This window comes from Sorex araneus, chromosome X (assembly GCF_027595985.1).
Source record: "Sorex araneus isolate mSorAra2 chromosome X, mSorAra2.pri, whole genome shotgun sequence".
Taxonomy (NCBI): domain Eukaryota; kingdom Metazoa; phylum Chordata; class Mammalia; order Eulipotyphla; family Soricidae; genus Sorex; species Sorex araneus.
The window spans coordinates 165,633,762-165,660,277 of record NC_073313.1 but is presented as its reverse complement, the minus strand read 5'-3'; the positions used below and the strand labels follow the sequence as shown (position 1 = coordinate 165,660,277).

At 50.4% G+C, this 26,516-nt stretch overlaps 1 protein-coding gene across 4 annotated transcripts in view; it reads right to left on the bottom strand.

Moving 5' to 3' along the window:
• Nucleotides 1-26,516, bottom strand: part of CEP350 (centrosomal protein 350) — an 89,848-nt gene that overhangs the window by 24,737 nt on the left and 38,595 nt on the right. For all 4 annotated transcript variants that reach the window (XM_055119862.1, XM_055119865.1, XM_055119864.1 and 1 more), the window contains exons 12-27: nt 19,876-20,942; nt 19,216-19,366; nt 18,316-18,482; nt 17,638-17,824; nt 16,275-16,489; nt 15,442-15,605; nt 14,400-14,510; nt 13,715-13,855; nt 12,697-12,833; nt 11,490-11,600; nt 10,157-10,326; nt 8,634-8,830; nt 7,053-7,237; nt 6,139-6,226; nt 4,869-5,015; nt 2,593-2,750 (exon numbers count right to left, since the gene is read on the bottom strand). In XM_055119862.1, coding sequence (XP_054975837.1) covers nt 2,593-2,750; nt 4,869-5,015; nt 6,139-6,226; nt 7,053-7,237; nt 8,634-8,830; nt 10,157-10,326; nt 11,490-11,600; nt 12,697-12,833; nt 13,715-13,855; nt 14,400-14,510; nt 15,442-15,605; nt 16,275-16,489; nt 17,638-17,824; nt 18,316-18,482; nt 19,216-19,366; nt 19,876-20,942 — 3,396 coding nt within the window. The remainder of the gene's footprint in view (nt 1-2,592; nt 2,751-4,868; nt 5,016-6,138; nt 6,227-7,052; nt 7,238-8,633; nt 8,831-10,156; nt 10,327-11,489; nt 11,601-12,696; nt 12,834-13,714; nt 13,856-14,399; nt 14,511-15,441; nt 15,606-16,274; nt 16,490-17,637; nt 17,825-18,315; nt 18,483-19,215; nt 19,367-19,875; nt 20,943-26,516) is intronic.

Here is a 26,516-nt window from a genome sequence, read left to right as displayed (position 1 = left end):
TAAGAACATTTCGACCTAGTAAATATTTAGAACGGTTAGTTTCTACTGAGATAACTAAACCATCGCATCATTTTTATTTATTTTGGCCTTTTGGGCCACATCCAGTGATGCTCAGGGGTTCCTCCTGGCTCTGTGCTCAGGAATCACTCCTGACGGTGCTCGGGGGACGCTATGGGGTACCAGGGATGGAACCTGGGTCCAGCATGTGCAAGCAACACCCTCCCCGCTGTGCTATGGCTCCGGCCCCTCATGTCCTTGTTGGAAACAGAACTCTGAGGCTGAAGGAAGCTGTTGATTCAATTCACGGGGACTTTAGAGCCTTCGGTCCACAGAGCCAAGTTCTGCTTCTGACGCGGCTGAGCAGTGAGCACTGAGCGTCTCCCACCCTGAGCTGGGCAGGATGGTTCAGCACCAGCCTTTTATAATTCTTCCCTCAAGTACCTCCTCGGATGTCTTAAATTATCAGCACGGTGTTAGACAAAGTGGCATAAATGTGACTTTATGTCCCACGGACCAAGTAAAGCTGGAGATTGTGTTCCAAGGGCTTGTGAACCGATCATTTGAAAGAGTTCAATGTTCACAATTTCAAATCCAACTTTCAGTTTAAAATCACTCAATTTTGGGGCCCGGAGAGACAGGACATCGGGGAAAGCTCTGGCCTTGCACGCGCCCCACGTGGGTCTGACCCCCGGCATCCCAGAGGATCCCCCATGCACTGCTGGAGTGATTCCTGATATAGCCAGGAGGAAGCCCTGAGCATCGCTGGGTGTGACCCAAACCCAGTTCCCCCAATAAAATTTAAAGGCGATCAATGAGGCTATCTATGAATAACACTGAGCTAAAACTTCAGTCTCGTACCTTTTCCTACAGCACAATCTATTCTAAGTACTTAAAACTGTCTGGCTCAAGCAAGGTGGGGCAAGGGATTTCTTCCTAATCTAGGGAGGGAGAAAAGCACATTATCAGGATTTGCTCATCTACTAAACAACTGAGAGTCTTCTCTAAGAAAACAATATTTCTAACTTAAGGCAATGATACAAAATTTGAATTTTTTTTTTTACACTGATCTTCATTTTTAAAAATTCGCTTCCAGGGGCTGGAGCGACAGCACAGCGGGTAGGGTATCTGCCTTGCACGCAGCAGACCCACGTTCGATTCCTGCATCCCATATGGTCCCCTGAGCACTGCCAGGAGTAATTCCTGAGTGCAGAGCCAGGAGTAACCCCTGTGCATTGCCTGTGGACCCCCCCAAAAAAGATTGCTTCCAGTGTTATTTTTCAACAATGGTAAGGCAGTTATCATAAATATTGCAGCCAAAGGCGATGTCCTGTTTATCTGGGTAACTACTTGTTCGTTAAACATGTTAAACATGCTTTGATTCAGTTCTGTGTCTAAGCCAAGTGGCCTCAGCCGAGAGAGGCAGGAGCCCCAGAGAGCTGCCCCCGGGCCTGGGACTGAGAAGCGAAGCTTTACTAAGCCTGGGAAGAGCACCAGAGCAACGAGTAATCTCACAGACAAGGACTGCCGCTCCTCTCACAGATGCGGTTCAATGATTAGACCATCACAGAGGCTGGAAAGAGCCTCTTAGCGGCTCGAAAAGCAAAAAACAAATCAATGTGAGGATTAACCTGGGGGTCTCTCCTCCAGTGTTTACCCGGAAAGACATTCCGAGCAGACAGAGAATGTCCAATCAATTACGACAATGGATGGGAACAGAGTATTTAGAATTCAAAGGTCCATGAAGCAAACAAGAATGTTGGTAAAATGATTGGAAGATTTGATCGGGAAAGTGAGGAAGCATTTTGAGTTCATTTTTGTTCCTACCCATTTCTACTTAAAATCATTCAAATGGAATATTTACACAATTGTAAATATCTGACTGACCCCTAATGGAGGTGGTGGGGGTTGTGGCAGCCAGTCCCAGCGAGAGGGGACCCCAGGTGGCTTCTGGCTGGGCATGGCACTGGTCCCTGGAGCGACTTTTCCTTAAAGAGGCTGGGGGGAGGGACTGGAGCGACAGCACTGCGGGGAGGGTGTTTGCCTTGCACACGGCCAACCCGAGCTTGGTTCCCAGCATCCCATAAGGTCCCTCGAGCACCGCCAGGAGTAATTCCTGAGTGCAGAGCCAGGAGGAACCCCTGAGCATCGCCGGGTGTGACCCAAAAAAAAGCTGGGGGGGATTCAGCTCGGTGACAGAGTACACGTCTCCTTCCTAAGGTTCTCCCACCCTCACCTGCTCCGCCAAAGGAAGAATCTTTAAAAAGAACACTTAGAAACGCTTCAGACTCAGAAGCCCTCAGAACCCAGTCACGTTTCAGCCTCTGGCTTCAGAGGGCAACTCCTAAGGCTGAAATGGAACATTGAGTAAAACGAAATAGAAGACGTACGGGAATGTTTGAAGATGACTTTGTCTTTCTAGACACAAAAATCGAGCTACTTCAAAGTGAGAAAACTTGTTTTATGAACAAAAACCGACAACTGACTGCTAGGCTGAGCGTGTGACCAACTGAGGCGCTCTCCAACGGGACTCTGAGACAATCTAAGTGTGACGCGCTGCTAAGGAAGCCGGAGGTACTGAGGGAAAGGAATTACTTTTCATCCATGTGGCTCCGCATCTTCTTGAGCTTCTGCATGATGCTGCTGGTCTCGCTGCTGGAGATGGAGAGGGGGGACAGGCTGCGGGTCTCCAGGTCCGTCGGGCCCGGGCTGGCCTCTTTGTTATCCCGCAGATCCTCATCGCTGGGAGAGTCCTGCAAGCACCAAGGGGCAGAGCGTGACGATCTCACTGGGACCCAAGGCCGTTCTGTTCACATTCGAATCACGCGGGAAGGAGCAGAACGGCTCTGTACTTCAGCATGAGGACCCGGGGCTGACCACTGGACACTCACACCTGAACAAAGTTTGATCACACAAGTCCCAGCCACAGGAGCAGCGTGTTAAATCATTGCTTCAGGTCAGCTTTATAATGTTTATGAATGTTCATAAAAACATTTATAATGTTTTATAAATAGTTTGAAGATAAAATATTCCTGCTACTAGGATTCTGGTACCTAAGTATTCTCTACTTTTTTCTCTTTTTGGCTCACACCCAGTGATGCTCAGGGGTTACTCCTGGCTCTGCCCACAGGAATTATTCTTGGCAGTGCTTGGGGGACCCTATGGGATATCGGGGATTGGACCCTGGTGGGCGGTGTGCAAGGCAAATGCCCTCTCTGCTGTATGATTCCTCCTGGCCCCACTACCAGTAGTCTCTGATTTTTTCTTTCTTTCTGGGTCACACCCGGCGATGCACAGGGGTTCCTCCTGGCTCTGCACTCAGGAAGTACCCGTGGTGGTACTCAGGGGACCATATGGGATGCTGGGAATCAAACCTTGGTCAGCCGCGAGCAAGGCAAATGCCCTCCCGCTATACTATCACTCCAGCCCCAGCTCTAATTTTTAAAGTAAAACTTAAAAAAAAAATACAAAGTTACAATATACTATACAAAACGTTTCCAACATATATTGCAATCAATATATCCAAGGATCCAAAGCAGGAAGGAACCACCTACATCTAGTTTGGTTACACCCAGGTACTGGATCTTTTCTTTAGGTGTTTCCCAGGGGAAATAGTCTGTTCTTAAACCAAAAAAGCACAGGTTGGCTAAATTTTGGAAGCAGCGGCTTCAAGCAGTATCTATTTCTTTTCTTGTGTTTGGGCCACATCTGGCAGTGCCCAGGGCTGCCGCCTGGCTCTGAGCTCAAGGATCACTCTTCGCCCAGCCTGAGGACCCTTTGGGGCGCCCGGTCTGAGACTCGGGTTGGCCAATGCAAGGCAAGCGCCCTCCCCGCTGAGCTCTCTCCAGGCCACAATATGCTCTTTTGAGAATAAGCAAAACGTACAGGTGAACAAGTTGGGCAGGTCATTCCTTCTTCTGCATTTTTGGGAAGACAGGTGAGGACGAGCTTGGCTCTCTCCTTTCTGAGTGATTCAGTCTGGAAACCAGAAGGTGGGATGGAATAAGGTCTGTGCCCAGGCAGGCTTGGAGAGAGGCAGCAGGCTGGCGGGGGGTGGGGGGGCGGGGGGTGTCGGAACGGAGCCGGGAAGAAGATGCCCATGGAGGGAGCTGGCCCCGGGAACAGTGGGAATGCCTACGGGAGCACTCTCGCAGGGAAATCCGTGCCCGGGTGGACAGAGGGTGCACACAGCCCAGGGACAACCAGAGGCTTCACATGATGGGGGGACTGCCACATGGGAGACGGGCCACATGGGTCACAGCAGATGACTAGGTCAGGAACTCAAGGAAGAAAAATGCTGGGCCAGATGGGGGCAAAGACAGGTCAGAGGGGAAGGCTCCTGACTGCATGAGGCTGACCCTGGTCCACCCTCGGCATCCTACAGGGTCCTTTGAGCAACAATGATCCATCCCCGAGCCCAAAGTCAGGAGTGAGGCCTGAGCACTGCTGGGGAAAAATGGCCCAAAACCAAAAGAGAAACGGGAAGATGCTGGGCCAGCCGGAGCAGAGAAGTGGTGGACATGGCCTACAGGCTCTGGCCCACGGCCCTGGGACCACAAAGTCGCCTGTCTGAAAAGAAAGGTCGTAAGGGTAAAGCCAGGGTAGGACCGGATTCGGCGAGTCCTGACAGGTCCTGACGAATCCGGATACGTGTCTGCCCCAGATTTTGTTTGTTCAGATTTTTCCCTTCAACCCCTTTTCTGCCACTGAGCCATCCATCGCTGAGCACTGCCAGGGGTCACTCCTGAGGATGGAGCCGGCTATGCCAGTTGTGCCCACGCCCTCTGCCCCACAGGGAAAGGAGGCCTGAGCAGGCGTCAGCGCACCTACAGGAGGTGAACACCAGGTCACAGTGATGCCACAGGACTCACCAATTTCTTGTCCCCCGCAGACTTGAGCTTCTCCTGCAGCTTCATGGTGGTCTGCCGGATCCTCTCGATCTCCTCCTGCTGCTTGAGGATCAGCTGTCGCTCCTTCCGGGCCGCCTTGCTCGCTTCTTGGAGACGTTTGATTTCTGCCTGTGGGTGGAGGAGTTAGGAGAGAGAGAGTGCTATGAGAGAAGTCCAAAGTCAGATTTTATTTAAAAAAATTCTTTTTGCTTTTTGGGTCCCACCCAGCCCTGCTCAGGGCTGACTTCTGACTCTGCACTCGGGAATCACTCCTGGCGGTGCTCAGGGGACCATATGGGATGCTGGGAATCAAATCCAGGTCGGCCGCATGCAAGGCAAACAAACACCCTATCCGCTGTACTATCGCTCTGGCCCCCAAAGTCATATTTTAAAAAGAAAATCAGATTGAATATATCAATGTGCAAACTGTATTTCAAGAGAAAATAACCTTGAAAAGATTAACAGGGAAGGGGGGAAAAAAAAAAGAGTCATAAAATTTCATTATTTTAAAATACTTTAACAGGCACTCATTCCAAAAAAACCTCTTCTACAAGGATCTTACTTTCTAAAAACTGCATTTCAGAGGCTGGAGATGTAGCTTACTGATAGTTGCCTTGCCTTGTATGAGACACCACAAAATATTAATAAAACACACACTTCAAAGAACTTAAAAATTTTACATAGTACATGAAGGCAGACTGGACAGTGTTTAAATTAGCAGTAATGAACAATTCTAATTTAAGAGAAACACAGCAATTATCAAACAATCCCTGTAAATACAGGCATATACAATTGTGCATACCAACAAAATTTCATCGAAGGCAGTAATAAAAAAAGAGCCGACACAAAATAATAGACAACACAAACAAGGTCAGGTATTTGGGCCACGCCTGGTGATGACATGGGTTACTCCTGGGATTACTCCTGGCTCTGCACTCAGGAGTTACTCTGGGGACCATATGTGATGCCGGGGATCAAACCTGGGTCAAGGCAAGCGTTCTCCCCACTGTTCTTTCTCTCCACCTCAGGACACTTTTATTTATTTATTTTTTTTTGCTTTTTGTCACACCCAGCGATGCTCAGGGGTTACTCCTGGCTCTGCACTCAGAATTACTCCTGGCGGTGCTTGGGGGACCCTATGGGATGCTGGGAATTGAACTCAGGTTGGCCACGTGCAAGACAAATGCCCTCCCCTCTGTACTATCACTCCAGCCCCCAGGACACCCTTAAAGGAATGTATTTCCTAACTTACCTTTTCTTGCTGCAGTCTTAAGAGCAAACCCCGCTGTTTTTTCCGTAGTGGAGGCATTTTATCATCTTCTCCTTTATCTCGAAGATGTCTGAAAATATTTCCCATGGAGACAAAGATGAGATTATATTTCGATTCTAATGTCAAGAATTATGAAACCAAAAAAAATTTTTCCCTAAATCATAACATTTTCAATATAAATTTTCAAAACTGAAAAACAACACTTGTTTGCAACAATTCCTAAACCCAAGATTATATACAAACTCGAGACTTTTAAAAATTTTCCTTTGTGATCCTATAGGTATACAAACTGAACATTTACTGATGATAAATCATAGAGGATGTGTTTTTAATAGAGTTTTTAGAAGTCACCTGACATACTCATAGTTCAAGCAGCGAGACTCTAGGCCAGGGGTAGGAAAGCTTTTTTTCTGCCAAGAACAGAAATTTGGATATTTTTATCCTCATTCACGACCATGATGACAAGCCATCACTATTACTAGCCTAGCATGTACAAGAACCAGGCCACATGCTTTATACGGCCAGTGGACCAGACGTTCCCCATGCTACTCTGGTCTTTGTCCTTTAAAGGCCAAAGAATTCTGAGAAATTTACAATAATAAAGCAACCAAGTCAGCTCCTAAAATTGCCAATGTGAGACTCAAACAAAATTACCGACATGAAATTCAAACAAATTAAGAGTCAGAAAAAAAAAATCAATGAGAAATGCAAAGAAAATGTATGGGTAGAAGTTCTCGAAAGCAACAAGAATGAAGCATGGCTGTTTCTAGCCGGAAATGCCGTGCAACTATGAGGGCTGAGATTGATCCTTTGCACTACAAAAAGGCAAGCAAGCGTTTCCTTTGACAGGAAGGAAGAGCCGAAGAATAAAATCCAGGTTCATCGAAAGAACTCACTTTTTCTGGTGCTCTAACCAGGCAAGTTCAGCCTTGGTTTTTTCCTTCAGGGCCTTCTCTCGCAGACGCAGCAGGGAAGACTGGTGAGCGGCCCTCATTTCCTCTTCCTTCATGTACTGGCGGACCATCTCCATGGTGAACTTAGAAAAGCTGTCCTGTCCTCCCGAGAATGGCATGCTCAGCTCCTGAAACAGAGAATGCATTTCAGATTCACCACGAACGGACCTATATGGAGCTTAATAATCTCAAAAAGAAATGCATTTATAAAAATAATTCTTTTGGGGGCTGGAGCGATAACACAGCGGGTAGGGCATTTGCCTACCCTTACTCCTGGCGGTGCTCAGGGGAACCATATGGGATGCCAGGAATCGAACCCGGGTCGGCTGTGTGCAAGGCAAACGTCCCTGCTGTGCTATCACTCCAGCCTCTATAAAAATAATTCTTATAGGAGCTGAAGAGATAGGACAACAGAAAGGGCATCTGCCTTACACGCAGCCAGCCCAGGTTTGATCCCTGGCATCGCATATGGTCCCTCGAGCACCACCAGGAGTAAGCCCTGAGAACTGTTGGGTGTGACCGAGAAACCAAAATAAATAAATCTATTGATTTAAAAAACAAAAAACAAAAAACACCCTGCTGATGTTAAGAGGACAGTCTTCAAAATAAGCCCCCAAAAAGTGGCAGTGTTCACCCACCAGTAAATTTTGACCAAACCACTACTACTGGCTGAGCACAATCACAGGGGTATGGAACAGAGGAAACTTAGTCCTTGCTACCCAAGTCTTGCAATTTAATCAAATGGATCTTTTAAAATGGAAAAAAGTGTTTTACGAGTGAAGCAAGTGAGGAAACAGAGTACCAATGGCTCAGCTCCTCAGAGGCCTCATATGTCATTCTGAGACCTGTGTCTGTCTTCGAGCAGGAAAGCATAGCCAAACCTTATAGGACACAAAAACAAAAACCCAGACCTGGGGCTGGAGTGAAAGTACAGAGACTGGAATGTGGTGAACTTGGGTTCGATCCACAGCATCTCATATGGTTCCCCTGAACACGGCCAGGAGTGATCCCTGAGTGCAGAGCCAGGAGTAACCCCTAAGCATCATCAGCTGTAGCCCCCCCCCCCCCAAACAAATTGACCGCCCACCCACCCGCCCCAGGGCTGGAGCAATAGTATATCTGGTAGGGCATTTTCCTTGCACACAGTTGACTCTCTGGATTTCATCCCCAGCATCTCATATGGTCCTATGAGCCCCCCAAGAGTAATTCCTTCCTGTGCACAGAACCAGGAGTTACCCCTGAACATTGCTGGGTTTGGTGTAAAAAACCAAATAAAAAGAGAAAAGAAAAGAAAGAAAAGAAAGCCCAGCTAAAATCACTACCTTGGGAAAATCATTCTGGGAAGACAAGTGAGAGGAAGTATGAAACGTCTCCGTGGGGCTGGCTGGGGAGACAGCGCCAACAGCTGGAGCCCCTGCTTTGATCCCTCACACCACATGGTCCCCGTTCCTACCCAGCCCCCAGCCCCCGATCAAGCCTCCTGGTGTCCTCGAGGGAGGCAGCCCAGCAGGAAACGCCACGCACCTTGGAAGAAGATGGGGTTGTCTTCTCGGGGGACGTCTCTTCGTCCGAGTCATCGTGCTGGCCTCTTTTCTTTTCCATGTTGAATCGGCGATGGCTCTCAGAAGGTAACAGGGACCGGAAGGACTTCTCCTCTATTTCATCCTCTGTCATGGACTCGTCAAATTTCAGGGAATACTCTGTTGCGATCGAAGTTGAATCTGAAAGATCAGGGCAAAGAAGAGTTTGTCAGAGTTCGCAGCTGCTATGTCTACTGTATGGTCATTCTGCTTCCTGTTTACGGGCCAATCTAACATAAAAATCCTCAAACTGACTGCAAGCAGTGAACAGGTGTGGAAGGATAAAGTTCGATTTCCACTCTAAAAAGAAAACTAAAAATATCTAAAACACTGGCACAGATGTGTGAGATTAATGTACTCCGGGACAATGTGCTCTCTGAGTCAATCAGAAAACGGTCACTATATAAAAATGAAGAATGGCCATCATCAGACACTCCACAATGACATACAGGTGACCCCCAAAATGCTTACCATTACTAGCAAGCAAAAACTAATTTTAGAACCTATAACCAAAAGATCACTTCTGTGTTGGGTGTTGTATGTCTCTATGACCCCCTTACACGCTTGCTTCTTACAAGCACCTTCATGTTCTAGTACTGTGACTACTCCGGCTTCTTGCCTATGTTCCCTGCCCTGTTCTAGAAGTGGTTAGCTCCCCCAAAGAGCCGTTCGAGAACCTTCAGAAGCCATAAAGGAGAGGTGGCCGCTGCCCTTGTTATCACTGTGGGAACAGCTGCTTCTTCCCCCTCTCTGCAGAGATGAGGTGAAAATGTGAAGGCAGTAACCCGTGTGGACAGACATGCATGCACATACGCACGTGTGCACACAAACACAGGCGTGCACAAACACTCCCAAATCCATCTGCATCCACACAGGACTGATACTCCCGACTAATTGAGCAGCTTCTCTCTTCAACACCAACAAACCAGTATCTCACCACTCAACATCCATTTACTTATTTATAAGCTCAATATAGATATTTGTAACCCCAATGTGCACACCCCGCTCCCCACTATCTTAAAGGTGTTGTTTTGTCAGGGTCTAATTCTCTGTTCTCTTCTTGCCCGCGATTTGTTGGTGATTGAGGGAAAGTGCTGCAACTTCTATCTGGGATATTAACATCTGACATAATCACTGAAAAAAGCATATCCCTACTGTTTAAAAGTTCCAATCATGCAGGTTGTTTATGATTCTGTTATATAACTGGCACAGAACAAGAGTGATTTTTTGCCGGGAAGGCGGAGTTTTCATGCACAGACTCTCCTCAGTTAAGTTCTGGCTCTCCTGGGCCCAGGATACATGCTGATGTCAAATACGGGCCCAGGCGATCAACACCAAGTCACGTGAGTGTGAACGCAGTCACCAGGGTCTCACGCCACTGACTGGCTCAGCCACGGCTCTCCCCGTGGGTTCTGGGCATCTCCCGACACCTGTGCTCATCAGACACACATGGAAACGAGAAGTGACCTTTCTCCTCAGGCAGGGATGGGACGCTGTCACTCTGCAGAGAGTCGTCCACGGCGGTCGGGGCCTGCTCCTCAATGGAGCTCTCCAGCTTCTCGGCGTGGCGCTTCTGCTCACTGTCCCTGGAAGACAGAGCTGAGGGACTGTCCTGGCGGCTGCTGTCACTGCTACTTCTGTTGACACACAGAGCAAAGACAGAGTGAGGGTCAGTGGATCCGAGCCTGGGGACAGGATGAAGGATGCGGAGGCTGTCTACGGTTCCGCAGCAGTCACCCCTGTTCAGCCCAGGAAATAAGTCAAAGGGAAATGAGAATTTGTTTTTGTCTGGGGGCTACACCTAGCAGTGCTCAGGGCTCACTCCTGGCTCTGAACTCAGGGATCACTTCCAGTGAGGATTGGGGGACTGTATGGGGTGCTGGGTACAGAACCCAGGTTGGCTGCTGCAAGGCAAGTGTCCTACCTGCTATCCTATCCCTCCAGCCCCATAAATGATAATTATTACAGTGTCTGCAGACACAGTAGGTAGTAGTACTCAGTCACTACTGCGAACTTCTGTGTTCTCAAGATTTTCTGCCTTATAATATTTCAACTGAGGTGTTACAACATTTTGACAGTGGAGGTAGCCAAAACCTCTAAGAATGCTCAAAGTTGCATCTAGAACCTTCTCACTTAAGAATGGAACCCAAACTGGAAATCGTGCTGCTTCCATACAGATACTAGTGACAATCTTATCTTGCAATGATGAAAATTAAAACCCAGGGGAACATCAAGAAATGCAGATGTCAGTATCACGCAGGCTCGGAGCCAGATAAAGCAGGTCAGTGCCTGAGTGTGATGCTCTGTGTGGCCAGGGGGAGCTCAGCATCCCAACAGGCCTCCGGGCGCTCAGCTACAAGAATGACCTGTCGTGGGAGGTTGCTCTGAAGATAAATGCACTCTGAGAAAAGCATGCAGAGCTTATACAACAGGGGTCCTGGGGAATTATACAATAGGGTCCACTGAGAATAATAGCATAGTATTTATTGACACGACTATTCTGTAGATTTGCTCGTTAAATACGGAAAAGCCAGTGCTGGGGAATGACTGCAGACAAAGACACAGACACAGACACACACACACCCCGAGCCACTGCACTGCTGGGGACTGAATGCAGGAACACACACACACACACACACACACACACACACACACACACACACACACACACACACACCCACTGAACTACACTGCCAGCCCAACGCCAGAACTATTTCACTTAAAGAAACACACCATTTCCGTAAAGAAATGGGATTAAGAAGACTGAGTAATGTCTTGGCCACTTGCTCACGGTCCCTACCTGCGGTCATGATGCTTGTATCTGTGAGACTCGGAGTAGCTGTCAAACTTCGGGTGCTTTGAGTCAAAGGTGTCTTCCTTACTCTGAGCAAGTGAAACAGACTGATTTTTCCTATAGGTGGAAAAGGAAAGGAAGATGATTAAGCATCTGAAGTTGCAAATATGAAATCTAAAGGCTCCTGATCATTAAGCTATTTTTATAACATAGATACCCTGAGGTAAGGGTTACAAAGTCCCTGAGGAAAGGGATTCAACCATAGAAAAGAAAAAAACACTAAATTATTTTAGTTCTATGAGAAATAAACATAACCACCCCAAGCTTCAAGAAATAGGATCCAAAAAAATTAGACTTGAGTCTAAAGAGCGAGTCCAATGGGAAGGGTGCTTGCCTTGCACTCAGCTGATCTGGGTTCGATCCCTGGCACCCATAGGGTCCCCAAGCGCACAGGCAGGATGAAGCACTGAGCACCGCCAGCATGACACAACTCGCCGCCCCACCACCGAATTAAATACGTAAATTAAGGGTCAAACTGATTTTTAAAAAGAAAAAGGAAAAAAAAAATCCCACAAGAATATAATCTTATTATTTCATCCTGCCTAAAAAAATACTCTAATGGTTGGGCCGGAACGACAGTACAGCGGGTAGGGTGTTTGCCCTGCATGCACCCAACCAGAGTTCAGTTCTCAGCACCACATGCGGCACCCCCAGCACCGCCAGGAGTAAATCCTGAGCACCTCCGGGTGGGGCCCCAGGACAGAAACAAAAAGAAAATTCTCTACTAGTATTTAGTATTTCTAGAAAAACTTCTAAAAGCCTTAATGTGTATAAGGTCCTGCCCGAGCCTGGGCATGGGGCCATACCTGTGCCTGTGTGTGTGTGTGTCGGGGGGGGTCCTATCCTGCCCTGCGCTCTGCTTCCTGGCACACAGGCCTTCACTCCCTTCCCCTCCCAGCTCTGACCTCACCCTCTGCGTCACTGACCACTTCCTGTCCACTAGAGCTCCCGGTCTTCCTCGGGAAAATCGTGATTTCCACGTGCGCGGATCTTGGAGACGCCCATTCCACCTCTCCTAGCCCTGAGCCCAGTCTGTCAGTGCTCGCTCACTGCCGGTCTTCCCAACCAGACAACCGCGGTCACGCTCCTGGGACCCCCACGAATGCCGGGACATGGTGACGGCGCTACTTGCTTGCTGGGGGCGGGTGCTCACCTCTCCGTTTCCACTCTGGCCCGCAGCTGCCTGGCGATGTCTGAAGGGTGGTGCCGGGGGTGGTCGTACAGCACGGCCAGGGGTGCGCCGGAGGCACTGATGGCCCCCGCAATGTGTGTCCGGGTCAACTCAGCCATCTAAACGCAGACACACAGCAGTGAGAGAAGATGTGAACACGGGGACACTGCAGGGACTCGGGGTGGAGGGGGGATGGGGGACGCACAGAGCCCTGGACACACCGGGTGACAGTGAGTGAGTCTTCGAGAAAACATCAACCCCGTTGTTTGGACTCTGAGTCGCAACAACTTTCTTACAAAGAATTGGACCCCATGGTTTCAAGGATGAATCACATGGAAACTCTTCAAGTCCTAAAATGAGCTGTTTTAGGGGGCCAGAGCGAAAGCACAGCAGGGAGGGCATTTGCCTTGCAGGTGGCCAACCCAGGTTCGATTCCCAGCATCCCATAGGCTCCCCCGAGCACCACCAGGAGTGATTCCTGAGTGCAGAGCCAGGAGTAACCCCTGCGCATCGCCGGGAGTGACCCAAAAAGCAAAATAAAATAAAATAAAATAAAATAGAATGAGCCGTGGTCTGCCAAGTCCTAAATGTCCCTAAAGGCACCACCTTGGTCACAAGTTCCCATCCGAGTCTTGGTGTCTCCCTGTGACCGTCTATGAGACAGTCATGGGTAAGAATGAGCATTACTCGGTGAAAACGAAGCGCACTGAGGGGCCTGGAGCCGGCTCGAGTCACAGAGCATGTGTCCTGGACGAGGCATGGCCTGGATTTCATCCCCTGCGGGACATGGCACCCGACAGCCCCACCAACACCACCAACAAGAAGGACAAAATGGAGCCGATCCTGTTTCTCTGCCTCTCTCTCACTCCCATGCCAACATGCGCCGTAACAGGTTCAGTTTTCCACAGGGGGCGCCCCCTCCTGAAACTGCGATCAGCGCAACGACCAAGTGACTTGCCCAGCGTCTGGCCCCGGGCTGGACTCCTGGCGCGGTGCTCACCTCGCAGATGTGGCGGGCCGCATCGGTGGTGAGCCGCGCGGTCTCCGTCTGCTGGGCGGCCATCTTGCTGGTGGCCTCCTGCAACACCTCGGCCGCCTCCCTCTGGGACCTGACCACCTGCTGCAGGGACTCCGAGTGGGCCTGCGGGAGGAGACGCGCAAACGGAGAAACCATGTCTCAATCTCTCCTCGCCCAAGTCAGCGCGAGCTTATGGATCTGCCTCGCGGGACAAATGTCATGTTAAAAACAGCACTTGAGGGCCCGGAGCGGTAGCCCCGCAAGGAGGGCGCTTTCCGTGCACATAGCCGACCCAGGGTCGACCCCTGGCCTCCCATGGGGTCCCCCGAGCCCCACCAAGACTGATTCCTGAGTGCAGAGCCAGGAGTAAGCAAGCCCTGGGCACTGCTGGCTATGACCCAAAATAAATAAAAACCAACCACACGTGAAGACGATCTGGATCGTGTCTCAAGCTCTACAGGCTAGAATCTGGAGCCTTATAAAATCACTGCTGGGGTTCAGGGTGCTAGCCCCCGACTGTGATTTCAGGTGACCACCAGAAACCTCCATTCCCACTTCTGGCCTGAGCCCTGATTTCAAACACGTAAAACGCTACGTTGAAATATTGGAGTTGCTGCAAAGACAGGACTTCAGGCCTGCAGGACAAAGCGGCGGCGGGCAGTGGCACCTGAGTGGCTCGACTCCGAGTCTCTTCCAGCTGTCGCTGACACGCCAGGGCCTCCTGCTCGGCCTTCAGCTTCAAAAGGGCCAGGTCCCTTTCGTGGCGCTGCTGCTGTGCCTTCAAAATGAAAGAAGAGCGACCATTAATCGACTGAAGCACTCAACAGGGTCCGGAGCACTGCGCCTGCTGGTGAGGATGAGGCCCTGGGTTCGATCCCAGGCACCACATTTGAAAACTTAAGTTTAATCAGTGTTTCCTGTCATCAAAAAAACAGAAAAATGTGAGACGTGAAACCTTTAGCATTCCCTTTCTGACAAGAGGCGCCTGTGCTGTTTCCTTTCCGTATTCTCGCATGCGACAGGGGCCCCCAAGGCCTCTCGCAGACACACAGCCAATTGGGCCTGACCTAGAAGGTGCCACATGCCAGGCCTCAATCAGCCAGGGGCCGGAGCAACAGCACAGCGGGGAGGGTGTTTGCCTGGCATGCGGCTGACCCCAGTTCAATCCCCGGCATCCCATAGGGTCCCCCAAGCACCACCAGGAGTAATTCCTGAGCACAGAGCCAGGAGTAACCCCTGAGCAGGCTGGGTGTGACCAGAAAGCAAAAAGAAAATCAGCCAGGACACACAAGCGTTTCATGGGGGCATCCAAGGACAATCACAGCGATGCTCGGGAGGCCGCCTTGTGCCAGGGCCCACAGCCAGGCTGGGTGTCTGCTGGGCATGTGCCCAGCTGCCCCCTCACCCCCCATCCGCTCTCACAGAGCATTCCCAAAGTGACACAGAGCTTCACACGTGAAAGCCGAGGTGTCTGTTTTCTCCCAGATTCACTCTATTGATTTGTGATGTTTTCCAACTGTCAACTGCAGTGCTGCGGCTTCAGCACTGTTCACGGCATCTAGCGCCTCCCGTGTTCTAGCCCCGCAGCCACCATCAGAGCTGTCTTCCCCCCACCCGTCACCCCACTCCCCACCACAGTTATTTTAATAAAAAGAAAGGGGGGGAAGGCCAACACCACCGCAAGCTACAGGGGAAAGCTCCACAAGTACCTTGATGATCTGCGCCAGGGACACGCTCTCCTGCTGGGCCAGGGACACGCCCCGAACCCGCTCGACATCCGCCAGGTGGCGCACGGACTCCTCGATGGCACTCAGGTAGCTGAGCTCAGCGGCCATGCGGTGCTGGAGGCTGGCAGGAGAAAAGCGCTGAGAACCTGGGGGGCAGACAGGCGAAGGCTCAGGCAGCTGACTAGGGTTCGATCCCAGGCATCCCACAGGGTCTCCCGAGCCCCGCCAGGAGTGATTCCTGAGTGCAGAGCCAGGAGTCAGCCCTGAGCATCACTAGGTGGGACCCAAAGAGAGAGAGAAAAAAAAACAAACCCTACAAAACAAAGGTTCAAACTTGTGTATGATGACAGCTCCATTTCCTAAACTGCCCATTTTGAGTCTAAAACAGAAAAGGCCGTGATCTGCAGGAAAGCCAGAGGTTTCCATGGATTATTTTTTGGAGGGAGTGGGAGTTGTATTAGGTGTTTGGATCTTACCCAATGGTTAGGGGCCGTTCCAAGCTCAGTGCACAGGGGTAACCCAGCTCAGCTGCCCACCTTAGGCCCTGTACCTTTCTCGCCCCTACTTGAAGCTACGTCTTGTGCATCTATGCGTGTGCATGTCCAACCATGCTACATTTACAGACACTCAGGTGTGCACACGGGCACACAACAAGAAAACCCCCACAGAGCCTCTCGTGCTTTCCCATGCTTGCTTCCTGCACCGGGTCCAACGCTTTGACCAGAGTCACGCTCATGGGAAACACTCCCCGAGGGCCAGAGGAAAGGGCGTGTGGGGGAACAAGGGCCAGTGGCAGCCCCCAGCTTGCGACTTGCCTGGCGAGGGCACCTTTTCTGACGCTGCCCTGCTGCCAGCCAGATCTGGGAAGGCAGCAGCAGGCCCGAGCCCTGCAGAGGCAGACGGCACCAGCACCGACGATCGCGATCTTTCTAAGGACGTTCCGGGGAGGTCGAACTGAAGGAGCTTTTGGGAGCTTGGAGACAGGGGAGAAGTCGGAGTTTTCTGAGACCGTCCCTTGTCTGACGAAACACTGGGGAGTTTTGTGTTAGAGAGACATTATTAGAGGAAGGAAAATCAACCACTTCAAAAGCTGGAGAATCACTTCAGAAGGCAGCACGCATGACCCTATCAGCATTCGTTTCTAAAGCTGTGATCTGGGCACTTACATACAAGTCATTATGCCTGGTCTCCCAAAAGCCAAAACAACAACCAAAAAACCCATGGTCTAAACTCTGCAGCATGAGGCATTTATCAACTCTGTTTGGCTATTCGATTTCAGAATTCTTAACTTTGTCATTTTGTCAACAGGCTCATCTTTCAGTTTTCGGAATTCAAAAACCACCCACAAAGAACTTGAAATGGCACCTGGCTAGCAAGGATGTATTATACAGAACAGAAAAGCACTGAACTGATTGGACGTGATACTGTACTTGAAAAAGTATTAAAACAAAAATAATTTTTCTTTTCAACGTAGACTCCCCAGGAGAAAAGCAGAGCAGAAGGCAGTGATGGACAAAGGATTTTCAAGATGTAAAGCAGTCACTTAAGGTGATTTGTAAGCCACAGGCTAAGTGCACCAGTGGCGTTAAAAAGAAAAAAAAAATGCGGTTGGAGCAATAGTCCAGCAGGGAGGGTGCTTGCCTCACATGCGGCCAACGTGGGTTCAATCCCTGGCACCCCATATGGTGCTCTGAGCACTGCCAAGACTGGTTCCTGAGTCCAGAGCCAGGAGAAAACAACGGGTGTGACCCAAGAGCAAGGAAAAAAAGAGAAAAAAGCAGAAACTGCCAAAAGAGGGCAGGAGACAGAAACACACATGAAAACAAAGGAAATGAGCTACTTGTGCAATGAAGCTAAGTTGTTAGGTCGATCTCTGGAGGTCACAGGCTCCAAGCACCCTCCTGACAGTAGGGGCTGGGTCAAAGAACCGAGCCAAGGAAACAACAGGAGATGGCAGAGACGGAGACAGAGACGGAGAGGGGCACACAGGGGAGAGGCAGTGAGTGTCCGGGCTGCAGGGGAGGGCTTGTAACCATCCCATCTAAAATACACAGGCTACAGGGACGTGCGACATGGCAGTCTATTTAAGGGCACGACATCTCTAAGTGCATTCTGTGATCATCGTGCTACTGGGATCTTAACTCATCCATTATTACCCGAGAGTGTCTCGCGCCCTACCTCAGCGCGTGCCGGGAGAGCTCCTCCAGAGTGTTGTCGGAGTCCGGGGCCTGCTCATGGCCTCTGGAGGACACTCTGCTGCCGGCCCCCGACTTGCTCCTTCGGGGAGAGCCACGCTCGGCACCAGAATGCAGCCGTTCCTCGGCAGGGACAGAACTCGGGACACTTCCGGAGAGCGACTCCCGCCCTGGAAAGCCGACAGCCGAAAGCGTCAGCTCAGCAGCCTTCAGCCGAACGCTGACCCTTGGGTCAGGTGCCACATACCCGGACAGTGCGTGCCCAGTGCTCAGGACCAGGGACACCCAAGCATTGGAAACAGGTTTGAGCACGATCCCCTGCCCAGCACCCCAACCCCAGTGAGCCCCTAAGCCACGTGCACTGGGCCCACAGCCACAGAGACAATAAAGGAAGGGGGGGCGCGAATAGACCAAGAAAGTAAGTGCCACAGGGGCTGGAGCAATAGCACAGCAGGGCGGGCATTTGCCTTGTATGCGGCTGACCCGGGTTCAATTCCCAGCATCCCATAGGGTCCCCCGAGCACTGCCAGGAGTAATTCCTGAGTGCAGAACCGGGGTAACCCCTGAGCATCACCAGTGCGACCAAAAAGCAAAAAACCAAACACAAAAACGAAAGAAGGTGCCATAGCGAAAGAAGGGCGCGGCGCAGGATTCTGCTTACACTCTGTTTTCTCCTTCTTCACCTTCTTCCCTTTCGAGGATGATGAACGCGAGGATGCAGCTGACGGGGCCCCGGATGAAGGCAGGGAGGTGAGGTCCAGAGAGGAGGGGTCATAGGCTGACTTCCTGCTGGAATGTTCCTCCGGGACACCGAGGCTGCTGCCGACGCTGCCAACACACACACCATCGTCAGAAAAATGGCGCCCACAGGGCTGTGACACCCACAGGAGCAGGTACGGGACCGCCCAGGAGAGAAGCCCCCATGGCTGTCAGTTAATATTACAAACACCTCTAAGTGGACTCAACAGCACTGAATGTGATCATTGTGCTACTGAAATTTTAATTATCCATTATTATACAAAAATAGGGGCCAGAGTGATAGCACAGTGGGGAGGGCACTTGCAGACACAGGTTTCATCCCGCATCCCATAGGGTCCCCCAAGCACCACCAGGAGTAAATTCTAAGCACAGAGCCACGAATCAGCCCTGAGCACGACTTGGGTATGACCCAAAAAGAAAAAAAATAAAAACTCACAAACATATATATCACCCTGGGGGCACAGAGTCAGGGTGTCTTGCTCTTATAGGACCCCCCCACCAGGAGTGGCACCCCTCCCCCACAGAGTCACAGTCGGACTCTGAGCTCTATTCTGTCGGTCACATGAGAAGCCCTGATAACCACTCAACGGCACGAGGCAGCTGTTGCTATTTCTCGGCTGGGAACCGTGGGGCGCTGCAGGCACCTGGGAGAGGCAGGATTCCAGCCCCTGCGGCCTGGCCCAGAAGCCCTAAGGTGGTCAGGGCGAGCCCGTGCCACACGCCTGCCGGGCAGACCACAGCCCTCACTGCACGGCTGCCTTTTGCCTCGGGTGTTTGGGCCACGCCGTCAGCACGCCCTTACTTAGGCTCCAGAGTTGATTTTCGGTCCGTCAGAGTCTCGTTCCCCGAGGACGAGATAAAGTCGTCTTCATAGGAAGCGCTGCTGGGCGGTGAGGCTGCGGCGTGTTCCGGCCGAGAGACCGACGCTCCTCTTTCCAGCCTGTCCTCCAGACCTGCCCAAGGAACGAGTAGACACGTTTCGGGTCGGAGAGTGAAAAGAACTAGAGGCCAAGTTCGTTCCCACGAGGGACAGCCCAACACAGTTTAGGACGCCCTTCTGTGCTTCTAGCATTGCTCTTTTTCAACTCACCTTTTTTGGGGGAATAATGTGGGGACCAACCTCTCAGGAAGCCCAGGGACCCCTCCCGGTGATTCCCAACCCCCAGGACTGGGGGTACAGTGTGAGGCTGGGGATTTCCCAGGCCACGCCTGGCAACGTTGGGGAGTCCGTGGCCACCCGCTGAAATGCCAAGATGACACCGGGGATTGAACCTGGATCTCCTGCTCAATCTCACTCAGTCCAAACTGCTAAAAATCTAGTGGAAGGCTGCAAAGAGTTTAAGTGACGACGAGCAAGGACAAAGAGAAGTCCCCACTGTCCTTACACACAATCCCTGCGGAAACTACTGATCTATAACTGGGTCAAGAAGCTTGGGTTAGAAGGCTCCCTTCTTTTTCTCACCTTTGCCGTGGAACTGGTAAGACTTGGTGAAAATATTAATGACACTGTGCGGACTTCCCTTGGCCAATTCTTCCCAGGGTCCTGGGCTTGATTTGCCAGCCAGCTGACCAAAGAGTGGTAAGAACTTCTCCGCTTCCTTCTGAAACTCTTTGATAGGGTCATAAGCATTTCTCTCCCCGGCACAAAATTCCTTCTCCTTTAGGATCTCCGCCACCTTCAGAGGCGGCCATCCCGGGGGGCTCCCCTCTTCTTCCGAGAGGCACCCCTCGCTAAGCAGCAGCCCCTCACTGACAGACTCTGTGCTAGAACCGAGGGACCGCCTGGTCTTGTCTTGGGAGGAAGTTGGCACTTCAGAGCCGGAAGAGTCCGCCGACCTTTTGCACAGCTGGGCCAGCAGCCCCTCTGCCTTGGGGGTGGGAGATCGGATTCGGAAGTTCGATATGGCGCTGTGAGGTCTGATCATCTCGGGAAGTTTTTTGAATTCACTGAGGTTGCCCACGCCGGGGAGGTCATCATCGAACGTCGCGTGAGACACACAGGTTCCCAGCATCTTCTGGATTCGGGCGGAGAAGATGTCCTCGGCATCCTCTTTGACAGGCGGACTCAGAGGCTTGGCCCACGGCCCGGCCTCGTGGGGCGGCGGATGGACGTCGGGGTCAGAGTTCCACACGGACCCGTAGTTGATGTTGGCGCCGGCTAGTTTCTTGGCTTCGCTTTCGATCCTGCTGGACAGGGAGGCGGCTGTTAGCTTCAGGGCTTCGATTCGATCCAGCTTGCTCTTGTACTGGCTGGCACTCGGTTTGGGCAAGGCATCGGTTAGAGCAGCTGGTGAGGTCACGTACGGTTGAGGCAGAAAAGTCAATGGTCCTGAAGCCATGTTGGGAGTTTTCCTGGCTGGGAAAATAGATTCGAGCTCCTGATGTGAGATTCCGACGTGCTCCAGATTTAGGAGTTGCGAGAGCAAACTTCCGGCCACGCTGGTGAGAGGCGGGGCCTGCGGCTGCGGCTGGAGGCCTCGGGGACTCAGTCTGTCAGGCTGCACCCATGTGGATTCCACCACGTCCCTTCTGCAGACGAAAGGCACAAAACGTCAGTGAACAGCAACAACTCACTGGGAGGCCATCAGTTATTAAAAGTTTCTCGCCACTATAAAAGCAGATCCAGGGGCTGGAGCGACAGCACAATGAGTAGGGCGTTTGCCTTGCATGCGGCCAACCAGGGTTCAATTCCCAGCATCCCACAGGGTCCCCTGAGCACTGCCAGGTGTAATTCCTGAGTGTAGAGCCAGGATGGAGCCCTGAGCATTGCCAGGTGTGAGTCCCCTCCCCCAAAAAAAGCATATCCAACACTAAAAAATGGACAAAGACAAAAACAAAATCCCAGCTAAGCAATGAGAAACAGCACGACTGATACTTCGTTCAGAACTATAAACTCCATATACCTTTCAATGTACACATTGATTTTTTTTTTTTGCTTTTTGGGTCACATCTGGCAATGCACAGGGGTTACTCCTGGCTCTGCATTCAGGAATCACCCCTGGCGGTGCTCAGAGGACCATATGGGATACTGGGAATCGAACCCAGGTCGGCCGCATGCAAGGCAAACGCCCTACCCGCTGTACTATTGTTCCAGCCCCCACGTTGATTTTTAATGCTGTGATTTCTACCAAAAAAAAAAAAAACGAGCTCTTACTATACTGTTTTGCAAGCTGCATTCTTCAATTAAGACATTATATTTTCCCCCATTTTTTTGAGGTCTTTTTGGGTCACACCAGTGATGCTCAGAGTTACTCCTGGCTCTGTACTCAGGAATTACTCCTGGAGGGGCTCAGGGGACCATATAGGGTGCCAGAGTTGGAACCTAGGTTGGCCGTGTACAAGGCAAATGCCCTACCTATTGTATTAGAGCTCCGGCCCAAAAACATAATTTTTAAAGCTACTAATTAAAGTAGCTTCAAAGCTCCAGGCACAATTCTTCAGACAATACTGACTCCCTCCTGTTCATGAAAAGTTATGCATTATAAAGAGAAATGCTTAAGACTGCCTACTATTCTCACAAACATTGTATATTATACCAAAGCTTTTTGGGGGGGGCCATACTCTCTGGTGCGCAGGCTGTATTCCTGACTCTGAGTTCAGGGATCATTCTTGGCAGGGCTCAGGGTACCATATGGAGTGCTAAGGATCGAACCCAGATCAGCTGCATGCAAAGCAAGCCACTGTACACTGTACACCCACTGTACAATCTCTCCGGCCCCCTCATCAAAATACTTACTAAAAGCTAAGCATGGGCCCTGAACAATAGTACAGCAGGTAAGGTGTAAGCCTTGCACACAGTGGACCCAGATTTGATCCCTGAGCACCACCAGGGGCGATTCCTGAATGCAGTCAGGAGTAACCCCTGAGCATCACTGGGTATGACCCAAAAAAAACCCCAAAAATTAAAAAATTAAAAATAAAAGCTCAGCATGTATCACACTGAGCACAAAAAAGATTATGTCATCCAAAAATAATTAATGCACCTCCAGCAATTAAATGTAAAACTATGAGTTTTGATTAGAAATATACTGAGAGCAGGCTGCCCATAAAATTCAGAAACTGAATAAAGCTGTCATTACATAAGTCACCCATGTTTCCGGACTAACGGCATTCTGTAGATGAAGGGACACTGTAGAAATATTCAAAGCTCCTGTTAAGTATCAAGAAGCTCCTGGGCAGGCATGTAGCTCAGTGACAGAGGGCATGCTAGTCACACCTGGGGTTCTGGGTCAACCCCAAGCACCACAAAAAATGAGAAAGGAAAAAGAAGAAAAAGGGAGTCTTAGCGAAATAACAAGGAATTTGGTCCTCGCCACTGTCCACCATTTCGGGATGGGACACAAAGAGTTATCAGATGTGCAGACAACAGGAAGCTGGCCAGCATGACCGAATTCAATCACAATTCAAGGCTGTTTTGACATCCCGTCAACTTAGACTAAACCCATATGGTGGAAAGTCTGACCCACTGAATTTTGAAAACCCATCCAGCTCAGGGTAATCCTGATTTGAAAAGCGTATCACGCGTGGCTTGACGTGGGGTTACAGTGTAGCAGTTTTTGTTGTGATTTGGTTTGGGGGCCCTTCCTGGCAGTACTGGGGGGTCTATTCAGGGTATGCTGCCATGGTGCTCAGGGAAGAAGCGGTGCAGGGGACGGCACTTGGGCATTCACTCCGCCCTTTAAGCCTTCTATCTCCCGGCCCCCGTCACGGTCAGCCAAGAAAACAAGACGCCACGTGGCAGGACACAGACTGATAAAAGGGGCAGGGTCACAGAGACGCACCGAGGGCCGGGCACAGGCTCTGCATTCAGGAGGCCCAGGCGAGACGGGTCCCTCACTCCGAGCCCCACAAAAGTGTTATGAGAACTGAAACAAAGCTGAAATAGTGGGGGCGGGGGATAAGGTATAAATAGAAATGAGATATCTTAGGTCACAATCCAAAACCTTTGAGTTCGGGTAGCCCAGAGTGCTCATTTTCAAGCAGGTGCTCTGAGACAGAGAAGGAGGGCCAGAGTGATGGGATGAGTGATGGGATGGCAGGGAGGGCTGCCTTGCACGCGGCCGACCCGGGTTTGATCCCTGGCATCCCATATGGTCCCCTGAGCACTGCCAGGAGTGATTCCTGAGTGCATAAGCCAGCAGGAACCATTGAGCATCGCTGGGTGTGGCCCAAACAGCCAAACAAAAAAAAAAAAAAAGAAAAGAAAAAAAGGCTGGCAGAGCAAGGATTTAATCCCCATTCGGGAGCTAAAAAGCTAGTTCAGAGAGCTCAGGGCGTCCTCTGCAAGGACTGGCCTAGGTCTGAGCCCCAGGACTACGTGGTCCCAAGCACTGTCCAGCGTGCTGCCCACCACAGAGCCGAGAGTAGCCCCTGAGCATCACCGTGGCTCAAAAAACAAATTAAAATTCAGTTTAAAAAATACAATCTACGGACCCTCTGCGCCTAAAGACTTTGATTCCAGAGATGTAACACATTTGGGCATCCAGCGCAGCATCCGATAGCAATGCACTGGGACTGCGAACTGTGCTGCCGGGGGTGGATTTTTTTCCTCCCCACCCTGTCTTCCTGCACGGAAAGCAGCGGCCTGGCGGCACCCACGAGGCAGGTGCCATCTTCTGTGACTCCAAACCCAGAGGTATTCGGTTTTTACTTTTGGGGCTCCCAGGAACTCATGGGAAGGGGGCGTAACCGGCACGCCCTCGGCCCAGATAAATCCGGAGCTGCTGAGCGCGAATCGGACACTCTGCGCCTAAAGACTTTGAATTCAGAGACTTCTTACAGCAATGCACTGGGACTGTGAGCTGGGCTATGCAATTTCTGGCAGAATTTTCCCTGGACTTTATACAGAAATCCAAAACCGTGCGGACGCTGCCGCGTCCACATGACTTAACATTTATAATTGTCAGCGATGTGAAACGGTTCCTTTTGAACAGGTCTGACTTGGGGGGGAACTCCAAACAATAACAGTAAGTTTTTGTTGAAATTTTGAAGGTTTTTAATGTAGCAGCCACCTCTCTGGACTGTGAACTAAGCAAAAGCCCCAGGCTGGCCGACGTGGCGTGGCGTACACCATACTATGAGGCGCGGGAAGGGGGATGAGGGGGAAAAAGAAAAAAAAAAAGGAAAAAGGGAAAAAAAAAAGAGAGAGAGAGTTATGTACTTATAGCAGTGGGGCTACATATCTCTTCATTTCCAGCAATGAAAAACTAATTATCAAATGTAGTAGGTCTGTCTCTCTTGGTTGGAAACTCCAACAACTATAGTGAGTTTTGTGTTGAATTATGGAATGTAATCAAGGTAAAGAAAAAATGAAGTGAAATTCATTAGTTATACAGTAGGGGGTAGGGGGCGGGGGCGGGGGGTATACTGGGGTTTCTGGTGGTGGAATATGGGCACTGGTGAAGGGATGGGTGTTTGAATATTGTATAACTGACATATAAACCTGAGAACTTTGTAACTTTCCACATGGTGATTTAATAAAAAGTTTAAAAAAAATAAAAAATAAAAAGACAAAAAAAAAATACAATCTAGGGGCTGGAGTGATAGCAGAGCGGGTAGGGCGTTTGCCTTGCACGCGGCTGACCCGGGTTCGAATCCCAGCATCCCATATGGTCCCCTGAGCACCACCAGGGGTAATTCCTGAGTGCATGAGTCAGGAATGACCCCTGTGCATCGCCGGGTGTGACCCAAAAAGAAAAAAAAATACAATCTAAATCTAGATTAAGCTTCTCCCCAGTCGGGGGAATTCTTTCCCTTTCCTTTCTACTTTCCAAAACACTTCTATTTCAAAAATAAACCAGACTTAGCCTCTACTCTTCAGTATCCTAAACCCAAGCAGAGACTGAGATGAGCAAACAACAGAAATACAAGGGACTTAAGAACCAAGCAGGGCAGAGAGCGGGAGATGGAGCACTACCCAACAGTGACTTCTAAGGTCTTTGAAGATACACAATCTGGAGGCTTCCTGATAGCTACAGATGACGGGACACAAAGGACAGAGAAAAGAAACACTGTGCTTAAGCCACTGAAATAGTAAAACCATCAGCAGGGGCCGGAGCCATAGCAGAACAGGCAGGGCGTTGGCCTTGCACACAGCTGATCCAGGTTTAATCCCCGGCACCCCACATGGTCCCCAGAACACCGCCAGGACTAATTCCGGAGTGCAGAGCCAGGAGTAAACCCTGAGCATCGCCGGGTGTGACCCAAAAAGCCAAAAAAAAAAAAAAATCAGTAACAAAAAACTATTAACAGGTTGGAGATCTGAAGGCAGGGAGGCTGGGGTGCGTGCTCAGCATGCAGGAGCCCCAAGTTCAATCCCTGGCGTCACAGGTCCCACCGATCACCACCGTGTCTGCCCCCAAACAGCCAGAAAATGACAAATGACCTTGAAGAGGAAAGGAAAAGGGAGTGTCGGGAAGACGATGAGGCTGTATAGCAGATGAGGCTGACAGAAGTCACGCTCAGAGGGCAGAGCAGGTAACAGGGCCCAGATGCAGGCAGGTGCCTGGCTGGTGGAGAGCCTGTGACTTGTTCAGCGTTAGCCAGAGACACTGAGAAGGTCAAGGGTAGAGATTGGAAGCCGGCGAGGCAGGTCTGCGACAGGATTTAGAGGAATGGAAGAATGTGCATAACTAAATACCCACAGTGCGGAAACAGCTGGGATTCATTTATGCTTAAAATTTGAGATATTTTTACAATCTAAACAAATAATATTAAATTTTGAATTTGGGAGACACTCCATAGAGTGGTTAACAGGCCAGGTCTCAGGCCAGAGCACTAGCACAGCGGGGAGGGCATTTGCCTGGCACACAGCCGACCCGGGTTCAATCTCCGGCATCCCATAGGGTCCCCCGAGCACTGCCAGGAGTGATTCCTAAGCGCAGAGCCAGGAGCAACCCTGAACATCGCCAGGTGTGACCCCCCTTCTGACCCAGGAAAAATAAAAACAAACAGCACAGGTCTCTGGAATCAGATTGTTTAAGTTGGAATCTTTCTCTCTGAGTAACACTAAACCTTTGAGAAAGTTAAGATTCTTGGTCTCAATTACCTCTCCTGTGTAACAGCGATAATAGCAGCACCAAACTTGAGGAAGTACAAGGATTA